Source organism: Zingiber officinale, chromosome 4B (assembly GCF_018446385.1).
Source record: "Zingiber officinale cultivar Zhangliang chromosome 4B, Zo_v1.1, whole genome shotgun sequence".
NCBI classification, from domain to species: Eukaryota; Viridiplantae; Streptophyta; class Magnoliopsida; order Zingiberales; family Zingiberaceae; genus Zingiber; species Zingiber officinale.
Window position 1 is genome coordinate 89,005,283 of NC_055993.1, and position 20,188 is coordinate 89,025,470.

The 20,188-nt window shown below is 40.9% G+C and overlaps 2 protein-coding genes across 2 annotated transcripts; one reads left to right on the forward strand and one right to left on the reverse strand.

Annotated features, from left to right (window-relative positions):
* Window positions 1-9,618: 9,618 nt before the first annotated feature.
* Window positions 9,619-15,086, reverse strand: LOC121978377 (G-type lectin S-receptor-like serine/threonine-protein kinase At4g27290). Its single transcript, XM_042530730.1, has 9 exons — window positions 14,926-15,086; window positions 14,582-14,745; window positions 11,670-12,899; window positions 11,336-11,476; window positions 11,112-11,242; window positions 10,814-11,024; window positions 10,361-10,598; window positions 10,102-10,252; window positions 9,619-9,994 (listed from the first exon to the last, which is right to left on the reverse strand). Exons 1-9 carry the CDS (start codon window positions 15,084-15,086, stop codon window positions 9,653-9,655), a joined length of 2,769 nt encoding a protein of 922 aa, XP_042386664.1. The 3' UTR covers window positions 9,619-9,652.
* Window positions 15,087-19,243: 4,157 nt separating this feature from the next.
* Window positions 19,244-19,867, forward strand: LOC121978378 (gibberellin 20 oxidase 1-B-like). Its single transcript, XM_042530731.1, has 2 exons — window positions 19,244-19,697; window positions 19,818-19,867. Exons 1-2 carry the CDS (start codon window positions 19,244-19,246, stop codon window positions 19,865-19,867), a joined length of 504 nt encoding a protein of 167 aa, XP_042386665.1.
* Window positions 19,868-20,188: the final 321 nt, after the last annotated feature.

Sequence of the window (20,188 nt, forward strand, 5' to 3'; positions counted from 1 at the left end):
ACTTTGTCTAGGAAGTGGTGGATGCTCCCATAACCAAGAAGGCCTAGTGCCTCGCCATGTTTAACCTGGAAGCCGATCTCTAAAATAAATATTTAATCAAATTTGTAACATAGGTGGATTTGGATTAATAATGTTAAACATCGTTTGCGATCCAAGTCTAAACCTCTAAGAACAGATAAATTGAATTTAGAATCAATAATGTTAAGTTCTATTTACGATTCCTAATTTAATTTCTAAAGAACACAATAGGTTGTTAGGAAAGGTTCAGGACTTGTATAAAATTTTTGTACAGGGGAACCGGTACGATATTCCGAGTAGCAACCAACAACTCTTGTCCCCCTCAGTGGTCGAGTGGCGACCTTAAACTCGAGTCTACGACAAATCGTCGAGCAGCGACGTTAAACCCCTGCCTCTGCCAACAGTCAATCAACGACCTTAAACACTTGGCTCAGTGAGAGGACAAGTAGCGGCTACTCAAAGGCCCAAGTCTGCAAAATACGGTGACCGCTCAGCACTGCTCATCAAAGTGTCCCGGGGATCGAGCGACGGAGCATAGAACTAGTGCGCCACTGAATTTGAAGTGGGTCGGTCGTCCAAGAGGACCAACTGTAGACAAGCAAGGGGCATAGGGCCGCGAGTTCGTTTCAAAATCAAAGGGGTCGAAAAAACATGCAAGAAAATAAAAGTCGTTCGAATGGACGAGCATTCATTAAAACTTAGAGAATTATAGATTACAGAGCTCTGCCTCACTCGAGATAATAGAGGGTGTCATCGGGCAGCGCGGCTGTAAGCTTGTCCCGGCTTATAACCTTACTGGTCAGATCGGCCGGTAGGTGGCCTCCCTCGCGAAGCTGATCGATGGTCCCGTCGATCGCTAAGTCAAACATTCAGAGGGCCCGACCTGCGACTTTATCACAGAATGTGTCCTAGTGGATGTAGGCTTGCTTCATGGCCTTGAACATCCTGATAAATCCTCAATGCCGCTCAGGAGCCCTCCAACTCATCCTTGGCGGCGGCTAGTGCAGCATCCTTGGAGGCGATTTAGCCGCAAAGGGGCGTTTCTTCGGCCGAGCGGTTGTTCCGCTCGATGACCAGGAAATCTTCGACCTCCTTCAACTTCTGGGTGAGAGCCCGGACCTCCTTATTCTTCTCATCCAGGTAGGTGATGGCCCGGTTCTTCCTCGCATTCATCGGCTCGATCTTATTATCAAAAGTAGTGACCTGCTTATTCAACCGCTCCAGCATGGTGGCTTGCCCGGCGCTCTTGGCTCGTTCGGCCTCGAGCATCTTGTCGCTCTTCTCTAGAGCGACTTGGAGTCTGGCCACCTCGGCGGCTGTCTTTTCCTGAGCGACGGAGGATTGGCCACTTGACACCTTTAGTTGTTTTACCTCCTCGTCCAAAAATGCGAGCCTGTGGCACATGGCAGGCTCTCCACCCAATATTACGGACAAGCAAAAAAGAGTTCATGAGGGTCGATCGGAGGTAAATTATGAACTTACATCAAAGTACTTACTCCGGTGGATATTTGGGTGTGGCTGTTCGCGAGAGCACCCAGCGGCATCATCGCTGTACTCCCAGATTTTGACGAGCGGCCCCTGTGTGATAATCTGGTGCTCGGGGCCTTAATACTTGGCACTTGGCTCGCTGTACTCTTCGATGGGAAAATGGAGGATCACAGTGATATGGCACTGATCGCTCGGGGTCGACTGCGTCGAGGTTGCCTGACCCGAGGGGCGAGACACCGTCGCCGGACGGATGCGGGACTTCTAAACCTTGGAGGGCCATGAAGTCGGTGGCATGAAGGCCACCGGCGACGCGGGGAGAGTCCCTTGGGGAAGATTGGCAATGGACGATGTCCGATCGAACAATAAGGAGGTCGTCGTTTGTTGAATCGGAGTTGGGGTCGAAGTTTCGACCCGCTCGACCGACTGCGCCACCGAACTGGCAGAATGCAATGAAGGTTCAGCTCGGTGCCTCTTGCCCCTATTCAGTGGCACGTCAGAGGAGGCCGAGCCCGATGGCTCCTCAACGGGAATGATGGGGGGTTGCTCAGTTGGAGGCTGTGAGACCGGGGTGACTCCTCCGCTTGGCGCGTGGTTAGCCTCGCCTTCGCTCACCACCACGAGCATCTCCTCGCTCATGTCAAGCGGATCTTCGTGGGAGTCGACCGGTTGCAGCCCTCGGCTCGCCATTTCTTCAACGGCCATCTCATTGGTTGTGGCATCCTTGAGCTTCGCCTTGTCGGCCATACATGCTTGCATCATGACTTCGACCACAAAAAAAATGGAAAAATCAGTTAGCATCAAAGGAGGAATTAAAGAAGCTTCGTACCTAGGCTGGGCGGCAATCGGGTGCGGATCGGACTTAAATCGAAGATGTACAAGACGCCCTTCAGCAATATCTTATTGATGTCATATTTCTGACCGGCTAGCATGGAGGTTGCATTCAAGTAGTCTGATCGACTCTTGTAACTTTTCAGAGGAGGTTGAGGCGCCACTTCGAGCTGCCAACTGGTCGAGAAGTCTGGCAACTCGGGAAGACGCATAAAGAAAAAAAATACTCTTTCAAGTACTTTTTGGAGGTCGACATCTTGTCAAAGAATACCAAACTGACTCGCGACTGGAAGAGAAAGGTCCCCAGATCAGACAGTTTAGGGTAATAAAGATAATGGAAGATCCGGGGGATAAGAGGAATGCTGTGCAGACGGAATTGGATGATGACTCCACAAAACAGCCGAAAGGAGTTCAGCACAAGTTGAGGAAGGGAAATGCGAAAATATTTACAAACCGTTGGAATACAAGGATGGAGAGCAAATCACAGACCGACGATAAATTGGTATCGAAAAAAACAAAGGCAAACGGTCGACAGAGAATTAGGCCGATCGGATGAAGAAGGCAGATGATATGATGGTCAGGAGGGATTTCAAAAATATCTCGCAGGTTATCAGCATCACCCCCATCAAACTTGGACTCCATGAAGGTATACCAGGGTCTAGGGATAGGGAGCAAGCAGCTGTGAAGAGCTTACCATCGCAAAAACATACGCAAAGAGCAAGAAATGCGAGCGAAAAGATAGAAAAATGTCAGTGGAATGTCGCCAGAACAAAGAGAAAGGCCGAAAAAAGATCAAAGGCAGACGCGATGGGGAGAAAGTTTACGGGAGAAGGGTCACCGGGAAAACTGAGATCGCCTGAGAAGAAGCACCGAAGATCGCCAGAGATCGAAGGAAGCAAGAACTCGAACACCAGGGAACTCGCACGTGAAATGTGCGAAGGAGAAGCGGCGCAGCGGCCTTATAAGGCTCGAGCTCGGCCGACCGGAACCGTCCGATTTAGGTCGCGAAAACCCAGGCCAAGATCTCACCATTGAATTCAAACCGCCAGATGTCACATCACGCCTATCACGTCAGGTGTACGACGGCAGCGGGTGCGACACATGGAGCACTGCCATGGGTCGACATTTAATGACGCATGGAAGTGCGTTCAGCCTTAATGCGTAGGGATTTGCACGATTTCCAAGAAATCTGGATGACGTCAGCCGAATTGAGCTCACCCGACATAGTTCAAGGAGAATTTTTACAAGTACAAACCTTTGTCATGCCGATCGGATCGAGAAAGCATACTTATGCTCATTCGACAAGCTTTAATAAGCCGATCGACGAGGATCAAGCCTATCCCAATCGGAGGCCACACAATAACGAAGGCTATTCGGGAGGGAACTTGTTCACATAATCGTCCAGTCAATCGGACTACAACCTCCTTCGACTAGACTTGAAGGGGAGGCTTGTGATGCGATGATTAGGAGGGGCCCCATCCTGCTGCCACGGTGGAGGTCAAAGGCAAGACGGTCAACGGGTGAACGATGTTGGCCGGTCGGGCGAGGTATACTCCAACCGGGGATTAAGCACCGACCCACCATCTTCGACACATCGCTCAGCCCAACAGCAGACTAGACATCAGACGAGCACGTGGACAATGAGCTACCCGCCGAGCGACTATCCCATTCGGCCCCACAATAGAACATGTGGACAGTAGGCCTCCTGCCGAGCGACTATCTCACTCGGCCCGACAATGGATGACACTTGGACAGTGGACTTTCAGCCGAGTGGCTATCCCGCTCGGTGTGACAGCAGACAACACAGGGATAATAGAATTCTGACCGAGCGGTCATTCCGCTCAACCGAGCAACAGACACAACAGGATATCTTTTGGGGGCTAGTGCCGCTGACAGGCGGCATGGTCAGACAGAAGATCGTACGGCGGAAGCTTCCACTGTCACTTCAGAGATATGCTCGGCCCGTTAAGGTATTGTATCAAGGACACTTTGCTTACACATCTTTTCAGGAAAAGCTTTGAGATGCATGCTCACCTTGGGAAGTGTGTACGCGCACTTCCGGGGCTCTATATAAAGGGGGTCTAAGCATCGGCGGAAGTATGTTTTACACTCGATTTCTACTGTTGCGCTACAGTTCTCATTTCTTCTTCTTATTTCTTGTTTCGTCGGAGATTGACTTGAGCGTCGAAAGGCCATCGTCAGGAACCCCTTCCCTGGCTCGACACTAACGCTGCTTGTGTTGCAAGCGGCATGGTCAGACAGAAGATCATACGGTGGAAGCTTCCACTGTCACTTCAGAGATATGCTCGACCCGTTAAGGTATTGTGTCAGGGACACTTTGCTGACACATCTTTTCAGAGAAAGCTTTGAGATGTGTGCTCGTTTTGGGAAACGTGCACGCGCGCTTCTGGGGCACTATATAAAGGGGGTCTAAGAATCGGCGGAGATATGTTTTACACGCAAATTCTACTATTGCGCTACAGTTCTCATTATTTTTTCTTGTTTCTTGCTTCACCGGAGATTGACTTGAGCGTCGGAGGGTCATCGCCGGATACCCCTTCCCTGGCTCGGCACTGACGCTGCTTATGTTGCAGGTAGGGGTGAAATCCACATGAGGTCAGCAGGAGTACCACGCTCCCAACATCCCTCTCATCGACTTTCGGACAGGATCAACTGGAATGGCAACAGTGAATGAATTTGAGCTCAAACGAAAAATCAACAGAAATTCATAGCTGCCGACCCATGTTGGTATTTCACGAGAAAATCTATTCTGGCCCATGTCCAATATACTTTCCACAATTTTTCAGAAAAAAGGAAATCTCCCAGAGAGTTTGTTGTTGTTCAAGTGTAAATAGACCAGATCGTTGGGATATGAGTTGCTGCAATTGGGGAATTCCCCAGTCAAGTTGTTATCAGACAGTTCGAGAGTTAAGAGGGCAGTCAGATTGCAGATGGAGGAAGGACTACTGCCATTGAGCTTGTTATGCGACAACGACCAAAAAGTAGAGGGAACTATCATGGTTAACACTCAGTGGTATAGGGCCAACAAAAGAGTTATTGGAAAGATTGATCCAGCTAATTATAGACCCCAATTGAGGTAATGGACCAGTCAAGTTGTTGGAATCCAAGTAAACAGCGGCCAACTCGAGATTGGAAAACCAAACTGGAAAATTTCCCGACAGTCCAACGCTTGACAAGTAGAGAAATCTCAAGCTAGTTTGGTTCCGACCCCAGTTAGGAAACGCAGGTAGATGACAATAGCTCATATCAATGTAGGAGACATGAGTAAACGGGGGAGTCCAATCACTCGACAGCATCACATTCAAGGAGTTGGAAGAGATATTCAAAAGGTACAAATTGGTGAGGTTCGAAAAGTGAGTTTCGTTGATGTCGCCTTGGAATGAGTTAGACGACAGGTATAAATTCTCTATTTGAGATAATTTGCCAAGCCTTGTGGGGATGCTCCCGCTCAACTTGTTGCCCTGGGCATTCAATGATGGCCGAGGCGTTCCATGAGCACAACTAGACAAACCATCTAGCAAATCTGTCAGCTCTCCATCTATTTTGTTCTGGGATAGATTTAATTCTGTCAAGTTGCACAGATCGCTCATGGTTCTTGGGATCTGCCCTGTAATGGAGTTGCCTTCTAAATGCAAAACTCTAAGTTTTGTAGATTCCCAATCGTTTCTGGAATCTGTCCAGAAATAAGGTTATCTGACAAGCTTACCTCCTGCAGCAAGACGAGCTTCCCCAAGCTCTCTGGAATCCTTCCGGTGATGTTTGTTATAGGACAGATCTATTTCTGTCAAGTTGCATAGATCACCCATGGTTCTTGAAATCTGTCCTGTAATGGAGTTGCCTTCTAAATGCAAAACTCTCAAGTTTTGATTGTTCCCAATTGTTTCTGGAATCTGTTCAGAAATATTGGTATTAGACAATCGTACCTCCTGAGCCTTCTTGGGAACGTCGTTGTCCATATTTATGGTCAGATTATTTGAGAGAATTAAAAATAAAATCAGGAGAAAATTTCTAAAGTTTACTTCATTAAAATATATTTTTAGACGAAAAGATAAACATAATTCATCAATTGATAATTTTAGAACTAAAATTAAACATCTCAAAATCGAACAAAAAAAAAAAACAACAAATAAAAAATAAAAAAACACAGGTATTCTTTTTATTTATAAAATTATACTATATATAAACAATGACACTCTATCAAAATAAACAATGTAAAGAAAGATAATTTTCAACTATAAATTTATTTCTCTTTCTCATTTTCTCATATGTACTTGACATAACATTAAGATGATCATATTTAATGCATTAGGGTCTATGCCTTCTAATATAGTTGGAGTCCCTAATTTTTTATATTTATATTATTTATATATATATTTAAAAAATATTCAACCTTAAATTTAGATAAATTTAAAAATTTTAATTTTAATTTTAAATTATTCTAATTTTATTTATTATTATTTTTTTAATTGTATGTCTTAATTTTTTTAAACATAATTGATTTTTTTTTTCTCCCGTTCTTTTTCTCCTTAAATCATTGATCTTATCTCGTTCTTCTCTCTCATCAATGATACTTTCAAAGATGTCATTTTCCTTTCTAATTAATTATCTATTTTCTATGTTTTTTCTTCCTCTTTCGTATAAGAACAAAAAATAAGGATTCTTTATGAATTCAATTTAATACAAAATAGTATATTAATTTTTTTTAAACATCAAATTAATTTCGGATATTAAAAACACATTATTCCATCAAAATGTAAACTATATATTTGTTATTAATTTTAAAAATAAAAACTCAAAAAAAACATTTGAAAATTTGAATGAAAAATTAATTAAATTTTCTTTAGAAAATAATACTTTAAAAAAAATAGAAATAATAAATCCATATTAAAATCAATACTTAGTTATGAAAAAATTATTTTTTTAATACATGAATAACTTGTTGGATACTATTAATAATATTTGTTAATATAAAATCATAAAAAAAATTAAAATTAAAATTAATAAAATTTTATTTATGTTCAATAATATCTTATAAAAATAAATAATTTAATAATTTTATCCCCGAAAAAAAAATATTATCAAGGTTAAATATAAAATTAAAATTTTTTTTTTTTCATCTCAACAAAATAAATTTTATATAAAATAAATTAATATTATTTAAAAAATATATATATATTAAAAATTTACTTAAGGCCTCGAACCAGTTAAGACTGTCATGCAGTCTTTCCCCAGGCTCTCGGGTATCTGTTCGACGAAGCTCCTAAATTAAAGACTGATCAAGCTCAACGATACGGCCGATCGGTGGCGTTGTCGCATGCGACACCTTTCCAGCTGCAGTAGTCACCACCAGTCCAAGAAGAGAACCCTTCGTCGGAGAGGCCGTTGGAGGACATGTTGGATGTGATAGCAAGCAGAGCTCTCTGTTCACTTTGTATGCACCTGATCGTAGCGCCCCCATGGCCACCGCCTTGACCGAGGCAGCAGCAAATGGCTCAGGTGATCAGAAGATAAGTAGTTTTGAGAAACTAGAAGAAATCATTACAGAGGAGAGAAGAATAAAGTACCTGATACATAATGAATTGAAAAATAGATATTTAAATTTAATAAAGAATCTTTTTTATTTTAAATTATGTAGATAGAAAATTTGGGATGAATACTCTAAGAATCAAATTAATAAGACGGGGCTTTCAACAATTTTTTTAAATTAATTATTTTAACTTTGAATAATTTGAAATATACGGAGATAATTTTAATTTTTTTGTATATTAAAAAAATTGACATGTCATTTGAGGCCGGCCGGAGTACTAAAAGAATAATAAATCAAGAATTGAAATCTTAGATACTAATCTAATTAAACATAATAATAATAAATTCATTTTTTCGATGCATGAACAATTTATAAAATACCACCTATAATACTTTTAGTCTAGTTTCAATAGACAGAGTTTTCAAAATTAAAATTAATAAAATCTTATTTATATTAATAATATCTTTTAATTAAATAATTAAATAATTTTATCAATTAAAAAAATTCTTATTAAAATTCAAAATATAAAAAATTAAGTAATAATTTTGCAATTCAAAATGTCAGAAAATTAATTTTATATAAAGATTTGTTTTTAAAAAAATTGGTATTTAATTTTTTTGTAAAAAAATAATAAGATTCTAAATATTTTTTTTTAAAATTTAATTTTAAAAATGATTGAGACAACCAGGAGGAAGATAACGAATTTTGATAAACCGTAAGAAATCATTTGTTTGCGATATGGAAACTGGTGTGATGATATCGATCGGAGAAATCATTTGTTTGACGCCACTCAGGCAACCTGCAATAACGTCCACGAGCAGTACTGAAGGTGGTGTTACTACTAAAGAATAAGTCAGTCAATTACATGTCGATAGGTTCTAAATGTCTCATCATTTTTAAGCTTACAAAATAGACCTACTTGGAGTATCATTTTCTGAGAGTTGCCACTCTTCTCCAACAAAATAACTCACCATATAAAATTTGTCATATTGATTTAACTTACATGCCCTTGCACAGATTCAAATCAATCAGGTCTAGTTTACATATATAGCACCCCAAATTTGCTGCTTACTCAGAGCAAAAAAACAATTGATTTTTGTCCTGTTCCTTTGGAGCCATATTTGTGAACGTACACAACGATCACACAATTGAGTTGTGTGGATGTTCCCATCCACCAAACCATTGTTTCTTCGTCAAAAAAGATTACATTTCCATTGGAGAGATCAGGTTCAAGGATTCTGTAGATGTGTTGAAGCACTTGGTCCTATTGGCGATCCATACTACATTTCCTTCTCCAAGTGGGAGATTGTCATGCCAGATTCCTATGCATCGGTTCGCTGAAATGTTAACGTAATCGAAGAAGACCACCTGGAACAATCTCGTGTTGATATTAATAAGTGAGCTGCTTCGGATCATTGTATCTCCTGCACAAAATTCAATAACTAAATGAATAAAATCCTATAAATATTAATTTATCATATTTATATATTTTGAATGGTTAATACTCAACCATTTTAACTGTAATAACACACTATAATTCAGAAAATTATTCAAGTATGATTTTGTCCCGTCTTCATCTAGTGTGTATTAAAAAGATACATCAACGCGACAAGGATGATGATGATGGAGCAAGTAAGAATCAAATTTTGACTCTACTTAGAATCACTTCATAAACTAGATCAAATATAAACCTGATGTTAAACATTCGGTTAAATTTATATACATAAATAGGCATTAACTTCAAACATAAACATGAAGTGAACTTTCCTACTATCTAGGCTCCAACTCTGATATTGAAACATCATTTTCAGAAATTTTCAATAGAATTTCATTGCTTCCTCTAGAGTTCCCTCTCCTTGGAATGCCATTTGATTCACCGGTAGTATTAAGGTTGCTAAGAAATGATGGTGCTGAAGGAATAGGAAGGTTGACAAAGTGGCTGTTGAGCATAAGAACAACATTGGCCATGGTGGGTCTTTGAGTTGGATCTTCTTGCACGCATAGTAACCCTATATGTATGCACCTTAATATTTGGGGAGCATCACATTGTTTAACTAGATCTTGATCAATCACTTGCAGGGCACTTCCTTGGGTCCAATGGCGCCAAACCACCTAAAATGAGATGATAGCATGTGTAGTTAAGAACTTTACTTCATTTGAATAAAATGTGTATCAAATTCTTATCACTCAATCAAATGGATGATTAATATAATACTTACATGAGTAACAAGTTCAATTGGATATTCAATTCCTCGGTGACCGCTATTCTTCTGACCCGTTAGAATCTCCAAAACTAGCACACCATAGCTATACACATCTGATTTAATTGAGAAGAGCCCATGCATGGCATATTCCGGTGCCATATATCCACTGTCATTAACAAGAAAAATATATTGAGATTTTCTCTATTTTTCAATAGTTCTTGTTCATTTGGAGTGTTAAATTTGGTCAACAATGATAAATAGAATATTTACGTACAATGTTCCGGCAATTCTTTTAGTGTTTCCTTGGGTTTCATCTGCACCAAAAAGCTTTGCAAGACCAAAATCTGAAATTTTAGGATCCATGTTTGCATCTAATAAAATGTTACTAGCTTTTAAGTCCCGATGAATGATCTTTAGTGGCGAATCTTCATGAAGATAAAGAAGTCCTCGACTGATGCCCTCAATGATCTTAAATCTTGTTGTCCAATCCAACTGCTTTCTCTTTGAATTATCTGCAACATCCATATGTACTATTTGGTTACTAATTTTGAAGATCATGGTGTGTACAATAGAGGAATAGAATCTTATACACAATCAATCTTAAAACATATATTCAAGAATGGAATTGAACAAGTACATTACTAAGTATTGTATTAGATTAGCAAACTATTAGATAATCAATTCCATGGATTGAGGATGTTATGAAAAACGGAGATTGAAACTATACCAAACAAAAACTTGTCAAGACTTGTATTAGCAAGGTAACTATAAACGAGTAGTTTCTCCTCTGATTCTAAGCAACAACCCAATAGCTTCACGAGGTTTCTGTGTCGAAGTTTTGCAACTAGAAACACTTCATTTTTCAACTCATCTAGTCCTTGTCCTGAGCTTCTTGAAAGTCTTTTTACTGCTACATGCTCTCCGTTTGCCAACGTTCCCTGTTTTCAAATGTCACCCAGAATTATTACTCATTTATCAGAATCATCCACAGTTATATACAACATTGCCCAAATCTTCGGATTGACCTTATAAACAGGCCCAAATCCTCCTTCTCCTAGTTTGTTTCCATCAGAGAAGTTGTCCGTAGCTATCCTAATAGCCTCTAGATCAAACAATAGAGATTCTGCACCTCTTATTTCATGTTGATCTTTATGATCTGTTCAAAAGATATTTTTCGTAGTAAAGAATAAGCAGGTATATATATATATATATATTCAAACACCATATAATAATAGTTCAGTAGTCATACTAGATGTTGCTGCAAGTAGGTTCCCTTTTCGTATCGTTGCTTTTGTTCTTCGATGGTAAATAAAAATTGCACAAAGGAATAACAGTGCTGCAGCAATAGAGATGACAATAAATAGAAGTCTTCTCCCCGTGCAAGTTTTTCCTAAGCAAACATGAAAAATAGATACACATTTAATTGGATGTCTCAAAGAGAAATTGTAACATGGAAAGCATATTTCTTATTTTATTTGTCTTGCAAAAGAAAAAAAACTGCTTTTTTAGTGCTAAATGGTTAGTGAATAAACAAGCTAATGGATATATTAGTGAAAAAAAGATAGATGTTTGATTAATCGTACTTGGATGATCCAGCAGATGTTCTCCTGCGAGCCGAACGTATAAATCATTTCCTCCAACGACAAAAGCCCTGAGATCCAGAAGATCACCAGGCCAAGTTATGCATGATCCATCATCCCCGCTGATCAGCGCATACGCCACGCAGGAGCAATCATTCAAGCACCAAGTCTTGCATTCATCGAGACTCATGTTTCCTCGTGCTGTAGCGTTCTCAGTGTCGGGCACCTTCACGTTGGGCACCTTGGAAAACTGGTTGTTCGACGAGAATTTCAAAGGCTTCTCCCTCTCGCACCACCCGGCCTCGCTACTTCCGTTCTCGACAATCTTTATGAACCCGTCCAAGCAATCGCAGTTGACGGTATAGTAGTTCCAGGTGCACACACTATTGCGGCCGCAGTGATTGTACATATCACAGTCGTCCTCCGGAATCTTCCAAAGAAGTTGCCACTCTCCCTTGCCACCCCTGTCTAGACGCCAACGCTGGGCGGTTCCATTGGCACACAACACCGACCGTGACAGCAAAGGCGTCGGCGACTCCGAGTAATTAGCCATAATGTATATCTCATTCTGGTTGTACACAAACGTGAAACTTATTGAGCTCGCCTGGCGTCCGCTCGCCATCATTGGATAGCCGACGAAACCATATCCGTTCCATGGGCCGCCTCGATGAGTTTTGACCGATCCATTCAACATGACGATGTCCGGAATAGCTAAAGCAAGAACCACGTGGGCGTAGTCTCCTGGAGAAGGATCCTTGGGGCTCCTCCATGACACTTGCCGCCGTGAAGTATTGGTCCGGAAGTTAAATCCGAGCTTCATGCCTGGGAGATATGTCTGGCTGTCGCCTGGGTGGTCGAAGCTCTGCCATAGATTAATCGAGTTGCTGTCCTTCAGCATGAGGTTTCCAGAATCTAAAAGATGCAAGCGTGCATAATTTAGTCCTGTGGATCTCGTTCCCGTCGACCAAACAATTCTGTCTTCCTCAAATAAGATTAGATTTCCATCGGAAGTGAGGTTGAAGGATGCCATGGATGTGTTGACAGACTTGTTTCGATTGGCGATCCATACTACAGTGCCTTCTTGCGGTGTGAGGTTGCAGTACCAGATTCCTAAGTATCCCTTCGCTGAACTATTATCTAGATTGAAGAAACCCAGTTGGAACAACTCTCCCGTCGATCTCAACGTCTGGCCATTCACAAGTGAACTGTTCTGGATCATTGCATTAACATCTCCTGTATCAAAATTATAAATACAATAATTTTAGTTAACTGTGTGGATGAATTTGGATGATATCTTTGAGAACTTAGATTTATTATTCGCCTAAAGTAGGTTGATAATTAATTTTTTTTTTTTTTTTTTATGAATTTGAACTTTATAAGAGTGTTAAAAGGGATAACCAATTAAAAACTTATTCCACCTTTCTCACCAAACCAAAAAAGAGCCGTAATTCTAAATTGATGATTCAAAATCACTCCTATTTCATTGTATGTTACATTTGATGATGATGAGGAGATTTTTAATGATAAAATTTGTTCCGTCTTTATTTGATTTTGATTCAATAATTTAGAATTCTGGTTCTTTTTTTAACTTGGTGAGGATGATGGAATGAATTTTTTTATTGATTATCTTTTTCAGGGTTATTACATTTCTATTATTTAGGCTGTGTACATATAAATTTTATAAAGATTTTTACTGGAAGAGATAATAGTAAATTCAATATACTTCTTTATTATTATTGGAAAAAGATAAAAATAAAAATAAATGTATAATTGTCTTTTATAAAATTTCTTACATTTGATTTTGGTTAAAAGAGTTATATGTTATTTTTTAAACACAACGATATAATGCTATAAGATAGAAAATAAGGGAGTTAAAGATATTTTACTTTTTTTTTTGAATTCTATATAACTCTTAAACACTGTTAGCTAAAAGAATTTGACAACTACGAATGATTCTAATCGACTGAAATGATTTTTAGGTAACTGACTAATTGAAGTAGAACTAAGCAGGTTGAGCGAAGAAGCATTTAATACAATTAAATGCATAAAATTATCAAATAAATAAATTAATCAATCCTATGGTGCTTAAATTTATTTCTAGACTAAGATTTTTTTATTAAACGTACCGGAAGATGAGGATGGGACAATAAGGGAGAGCGTTAATGACACTGTTGTCAAGAACCGAGAGAGAAAGAGCTGCATCTGTCCAATGGAATCTAAAGCTCTACAGTGTTGTATTGCCTTTTATTGTTGCTACAAATCCTAACAAAAATCTCAATTTAACGCCTTCAATTTCAAACTATGATGGTAGAATATCCAGTCAATTGTCTTGTCGGTGTTAGCAAGATTGAAAAATTGTGTGTATGTAATTAATTTGGAGACCGCAAAATGGCTGACTTAAACCAACAGTTTGTAAACATTGCTTTCATTAATAGTATATGAGCTGTGATATTATGAAATACGCCAAATATGCTGACTTTATGATTTATCAATCTTTATATAAACTGGAGCATTTGGGTGAGCGTATGCCAAATAAATTATTGTATTTTGAAGTACTGATAAACTAAAAGTATTTTCTAAATTTGTCTATAATTATATTTCATGGTTTTAAACTTTATAAGATTGTCAAATGTTTTTGAACGATAATGAGTAACGTCTAATTGACTATAGATTATTAATATTTTTAATAAGGAGTATATGATGTTAGAGGTTTTTAATTTATTATAAATAAGCACAGTTTGCACGCTTAATTATATACTAAATATATTTATTTTTATTGATTTTGAACTTTGTGAGTCACTACATATTGTAACTAATTCTGTCCGAAAATGAAAAAGACGGTAAGTTGGGGCATGATTATGGGGCTGATAAAATGATGATTCTGTGTGGTCATATAACACAAAAGGCGTCAGTACTGTACTGGGAAGGGATTCCCGAAATTGGCCCTCCGACGCTCAAATCAGTTTTTAGCACAGTGGACAACATTAAGAATGCTGCAACAAAGAGCGTATCAAATAACAAAGTCGCGCATATCTCCGTCTGTAGATGAGAATCCCCTTTTATAATATCACTGTAGTGTCTGAGCACAAATCCCAAAGCATGCATATACATGTTTTCCAAAGAGTTATAGGAAAAGACAAGTCAAAAAGTGTCCCTGACACCTTTCCTTAAATGAGCGTGCAAATCTCTGATGTGATGGGCGAGAAGCTTCTAAATATTATTTGTTTGCTAGACATGCTCTGTTGTCAGTGGAACTAACCTCCAAAAGGGTACAATGAGATATGCTCTTGTGTCCCACTGTAGGCCAACCAAATCCCGCTCAAACTGGTTGTCCCCGTTCGATCGTACCGTTCTGAGCTGCTGGCTTGTCCCCTTCTCTGCTTCCTGACTGTCAGTTGTTACCTTTGTCTGACTGCCCATGTCGCTCGATCGGCGAGGACTAGCTTGCCGTGGATTGCCGCTTACCTCTTAACTCCAGTCGCCACTATCGAAGGATGGTTGTTCGGCATCCTCGCCCAGCCGACTGGCGGCTCCTGATCGTTTGGTCTGATCAGCCGACCAGGGCCTTTGATCATTTTGACTTGGACCTCCATGGTAACAAGCATTTTCCCCCTTTGACCTTTCTTTGGTGGGGCCCCCTCTTCATCATCGTATCACAAACCTTCCTTTTAGGTCTAGTCGAAGGAGGCTGTAAGTCCGATTGACTAGACTTTTGATATTCTTCGTGAACACTCTCACCGACCGGATGCACTAGGGTTTAGAGTCGCTGCTTGACTTTTATAGTTCCCTTTACTCATCAAGAAGTTGAATTCTCTCTGACTAGACGTACTAGGGTTTAGAGCCGCCGCTCGGCTGTGATGCTCACTATTCCAGTCGTTTGTTGAGAAGCTGCCTTTTCTTTGACCGGAGGTAATAAGGTTTAGAGCCACCGCTCGGCTGTGACAGGCACTTTAGCCATCTTTGCACTTCTCTCTAATCACTCTTCCGATCAGCTCTGCATACCTCGAGGCTGATACCTCTCGGATATATCATGGACAACACTTAGCTACTTTTTAACTTCCCTTTGATTTTTGCTTCGATCACTCACCCCCACTTAGTGTCGTTGATGTCACCATAATTTCTTGAAAATCGTTCAAATCTCCAACCATTAATGCAAAGCATGCTTGGCCATGCCCTTTAATCATGTGTTCTCCTTCCTCATTAATGTCACCTGTGATCAAATGCCACGCGTTGCTTTTCCTTGTCGCCACATGTGTGATGTGACGGATGACTGTTTGGATTTGATACGACAGATGCCTTTTCAATATCAACGGTCACGATTAAACCTCGTTTCCCGAAAACCCTTGATCAAACGGCTAAGGACGGTTGTATCCAAAGTTTTTAAACCCTTCATCTCCTTCTTCTCTCCTATATGGTCTTCCCTTCGTTCACTTCTCTGCTCTCAGTCCCTTGCTTGTCGTTGGTGATCTTTCTTCAATAAGCTTCCTTCCTTTCTCCCTTTTGATTTCCATTCACTTTCTTTTATTTCATGGCACGCTCCCCCCTCCCAATGGCTGTCCCCGGGCTATGGTACACCTCCACCGTGTTTAATTTTAATAGTGACGAGGTCGATAAAATGAAACTGACCTACCACATCCCCGACGATTACCAAATCGCCATCCCCTCTGCTTATGCTCGCCCCCATACACCTCCAGATGACTTTCTTCCCTTCTTCAAAGACTAGTCCTTTGTCGGCCTATGCTTTCCCATCCATCCCTTCTTCTCGAAAGTTTGTAGATACTTTCATATTCCATTGCATCAGTTAGTACCCAATTCTTTTAGACTACTATGTGGGGTTGTTGTATTATTCCGTCTGTACTGGATTCCTCTTGTACCCTGTATGTTTCACTACTTTTACTATCCGAAGTTGTTCAAGCCAGACACTTTCATTTTTAAGCCTGATGGGTGCCGCTTATTTTAACAAAATGCCCACCTCAAATAAGCACTGGAAAGAGCACTACTTCTTTGTTTATCTACCTGGCCGGCTCGTCTTTCCGACCGGCTGGCAGATAGAATTGTCGAAACCTCCTTCGCTAGGGAGATACAAGGTGAGTCGGCTTACCTCCAAGTAGTCGCGAGTTTGGCCGGTCATAAGTATCACATACACAAGCTGCTATTAGAGGGAGTCTTGTATGTGTTCGGGCTAAGCCCTATCCAAATACGGTTGTCCGTCCCTTTAGGTACATCATTTTTCTTCCTATCATCTTTGAATCTAACTAATTTCTCTTTCTTTTTTGTAGCTCAAATCATGAACAGAGCATTGTTGAGTGGAAAGTGTAAGCTTGCTGATGTAGAGATCAATGCCAAGGGAGTGGCCGAGCTAGAGAGTCGCAGACTATTGCAGGTTGAGCATTCCGAAGAGCCGATCAGCGAAGCAGGGGGAAGCCGGGCGGTGGCCAGTGACACAACTACCAACACTGGTGAGCTGCCGCCCGAACGCCCCTCTATGGCACCAATCGCTGTTCCATCAGAGTCGATAACCTCTGGCAATCCGTTGATCTAGCATCTCAAGAGGCACCAAGCAGAATCTTCCTCCCACTCGGCAACTTTGCCTTTGCAAGCCCCTATTCCCGCAATGACTTCCCAACCTTTGTCCTAGAGAGGCGAGACTTCTTCCTCTGCATTTCTTGAGAGGGAGGTTATCCTACTGACTTTTCCTTCTTCTGATCAGACTCCCTCTTTGTCTAGGCTGCAGGTTAAGACGATATTCGCACCGTCGATCGCTTATCTGTCGTCCCTGCTGGTCGACCCAGAAGCCCCTACTTTCATTATTCATTCCTCCCCCATGTCCAAGTCCAAGGCTCAAGCCACCTCAGAGCCTTCAAATTCGAGTGGACATAGACACATCAGGGTCATCATTTGCTTGCCAACCGACGAGTGGCGCCATCTAGATGATGCTGAGCCGTGCTCCCCGGAGCACCAAATCAAAATTCAAGGTCCCCTAGTGCAGACTTGGGCAGATGCTAGGACCAGAGTGGCGATCATTCTGCTTGGGGAGCTTGCCGACAGTTTCAGTCAGAAAACAATCGGGATAAGTTTAGTCAGAATCTTTTCTTTACTTTTCCCGATCGACACTAACTGACTTCTTTCTATTGCAGTTCTAGGCGGAGAGTTTAGCTATGTGTCAAAGGCTGACCTTCCTAGAGCATGAGAACCGGCAATTGTGAGTGTCGATCAGGCAAACAAACACCTCACAGGCTTGAGTCAAGCAGTTAACTGCCGAGGTGACCCAACTAAAGAAAGATTTAGACATGAGTTCTGAGCAGCTGCTGGGTTTTGAGTGGGCGATCACAATGGAAAAGAACAAGAATTATGATCAGGCACTCCAACTTGACCGACTAACCAAGCAGGCTCATCACTTTGAACCAAAGATTAATTCTGTCAACGTTAGAAAACTTTGAGCCATTGAAGACTTGGATATCAAAAATAAGGACGCTCTGGGTCTTGGCAAAGAAGTTTAAATTGGCAGAAACTATGTTAGCGGCCAAGTAGGTTAGCCGAACCACTAAGTAGATGGTGAGCGAGTAACATCTCGGGGAGCACAAATGAATAATTAGTAAGAAAGACGTTGAGTTGGTCACCCTGAAGGCCGAGTTGGAGGCATCCAAGGCTAAATTCAACAAGTTCAAGGAGGAGGAGCCCGATCGGCTAGAATCTTTCAGGGTGAAGTACCTTCGCTCTCTAGATTTCTCTCTCCCCCCCCCCCCAGATTTCAACTATATATTCACCAATAGGACTCTCTATCTCTTTGACTACTGTATTGATGGAACCCTCCAATAGTTAAAGGATGGCGGTTACCTCTCCCTTGAGTTGTCAACCAAAATTATAAAAAGGAAGAAGATCACGGATTTGCTCCCAGACAACGTACTTGACTACCTTGCGTAGTTCTTTTTATAAGTTTGGCCGCAACTTTTTGTACCTGCCAAAGACACCCTATAAAAAGTTTTCTAAGTATGAATCCATGCATGCCCATTCGACGCTTTTGAGTTCTCTATTCTAGAGTCTTGCGATCTTTTAGCTTATCCTTAGCATAGGAGACTTGACGTTTTAGATTTGTTTGTGTAATATGAAGAACAAAATTTGAGCTTGGCCGAGCGGCATGTGCGTCTTGAGCACTTAGTGCGAGTGCTTCGCTTGCTTATAATACGGCCAAGCGGCATGTGAGTCTTTGACACTTAGGGTGCGTTTGGTTCAAGTTATCGTATATAACCTTAGTTATGTGATTACCAAGTAATCACATAACCAAGGTTATGAGTGAATAAAACATAATCTTAATCTTGTTTGGTTCAATTAGGTAATGGTATAATCTAACTTGACATTTACTATATTACCCTTTGTTTAATTATATGATTAATTTTGTAGAATAAATTAAATTAAATTAAAATAATAATAATAATTATTATTATTATATTAATGAATAAGTTGATAATATATATAATAAATAAATAAAATTGATTTTATATAATAAAATTGATTTGTCTACATGGATTCGAGATCGAGCACGATTTTCCTGTGTCCTCCGGTGGGAGGCATCAACAATGAGAACGTCGCCATCGCCGGTGGTGGCGTGTACTTCGACTCCTCTAGCCTTCGGAAGCAGACCAGGATTCCCAAGGCTTTCATATTGGCCTCGGAGCGATCGGCAGGTCGCCATCGAGGAGCTCGATGCCCCGGTGGTGGACCTACATGGCTTCCTCCACGGCGACAAGGCGTCCATGCGGCGGGCGGCAGAGCTCGTCCAGCTCGCCTGCGAGCGCCATAACTTCTTCCAGGTGACCAACCAAGGCGTCGCGGAGCAGCGTGTCCGTGACGCCATGGACTGCACCGACGCCTTCTTCAAGCTCGGAGGGAAGAGAAGGCATAGGCTTATCTCCTGGTTTTCGAACCTGCTCTTCGAAGGGTATTCGTCTGTGATGCCATGGACTGCACCGACGCCTTCTTCAAGCTCGGAGGGAAGAGAAGGCATAGGCTTTATCTCCTGCTCTTCGAAGGGTATTTTTGGAAAAAAATATTAATAACCCTGGAATCGTAGAAAACTTAAGATTTCCAAGGTTTTCTGATTCTTGGTTCTATTCCCTAATTGCTGATGTGGTGGGAATGTTGCATTACCAGGTATCACCAATTACTTAAACCAAACAAGGTTATCGTTGATAGCCAACTAAGGTTATCAGCGATAACCCCGAACCAAACACACCCTTAGCGTGAGGGCTTTGCTCGCTTATAACTTAGCCGAACGACTCAAGAGTCTGGAGGTGTGAGAGCTTAGCTCACTTATAACACATCCGATCGAGTCAAAAGTCTTTGACACTTAGGCGTGAGGGCTTTGCTAGCTTATAACTTAGCCGAACAGCTCAAGAGTCTGGGGGTATGAGAGCTTAGCTCACTTATAATTAACTTGCCCGAATAGGTCGAGAGTCTTTAATACTTAGGCGAAAGGGCTTTGCTTGCTTATAACTTGGCCGAATGACTCAAGAGTCTAGAAC

What these genes read in the sequence shown, in the direction of transcription:
- LOC121978377 (XM_042530730.1), bottom strand. Translation starts at nt 15,086, where the DNA reads ATGGGCAGTCAGACAAAGGTAACAACTGACAGTCAGGAAGCAGAGAAG. An exon ending in CTCATTGTACCCTTTTGGAG is followed by an intron (nt 14,746 to 14,925) that starts GTTAGTTCCACT and finishes ATTTGTGCTCAG; the next exon opens with ACACTACAGTGATATTATAA. An exon ending in TCTTGACAAGTTTTTGTTTG is followed by an intron (nt 10,599 to 10,813) that starts GTATAGTTTCAA and finishes TGGATGTTGCAG; the next exon opens with ATAATTCAAAGAGAAAGCAG.
- LOC121978378 (XM_042530731.1), top strand. Translation starts at nt 19,244, where the DNA reads ATGAGAACGTCGCCATCGCCGGTGGTGGCGTGTACTTCGACTCCTCTA. An exon ending in TATCTCCTGCTCTTCGAAGG is followed by an intron (nt 19,698 to 19,817) that starts GTATTTTTGGAA and finishes TTGCATTACCAG; the next exon opens with GTATCACCAATTACTTAAAC.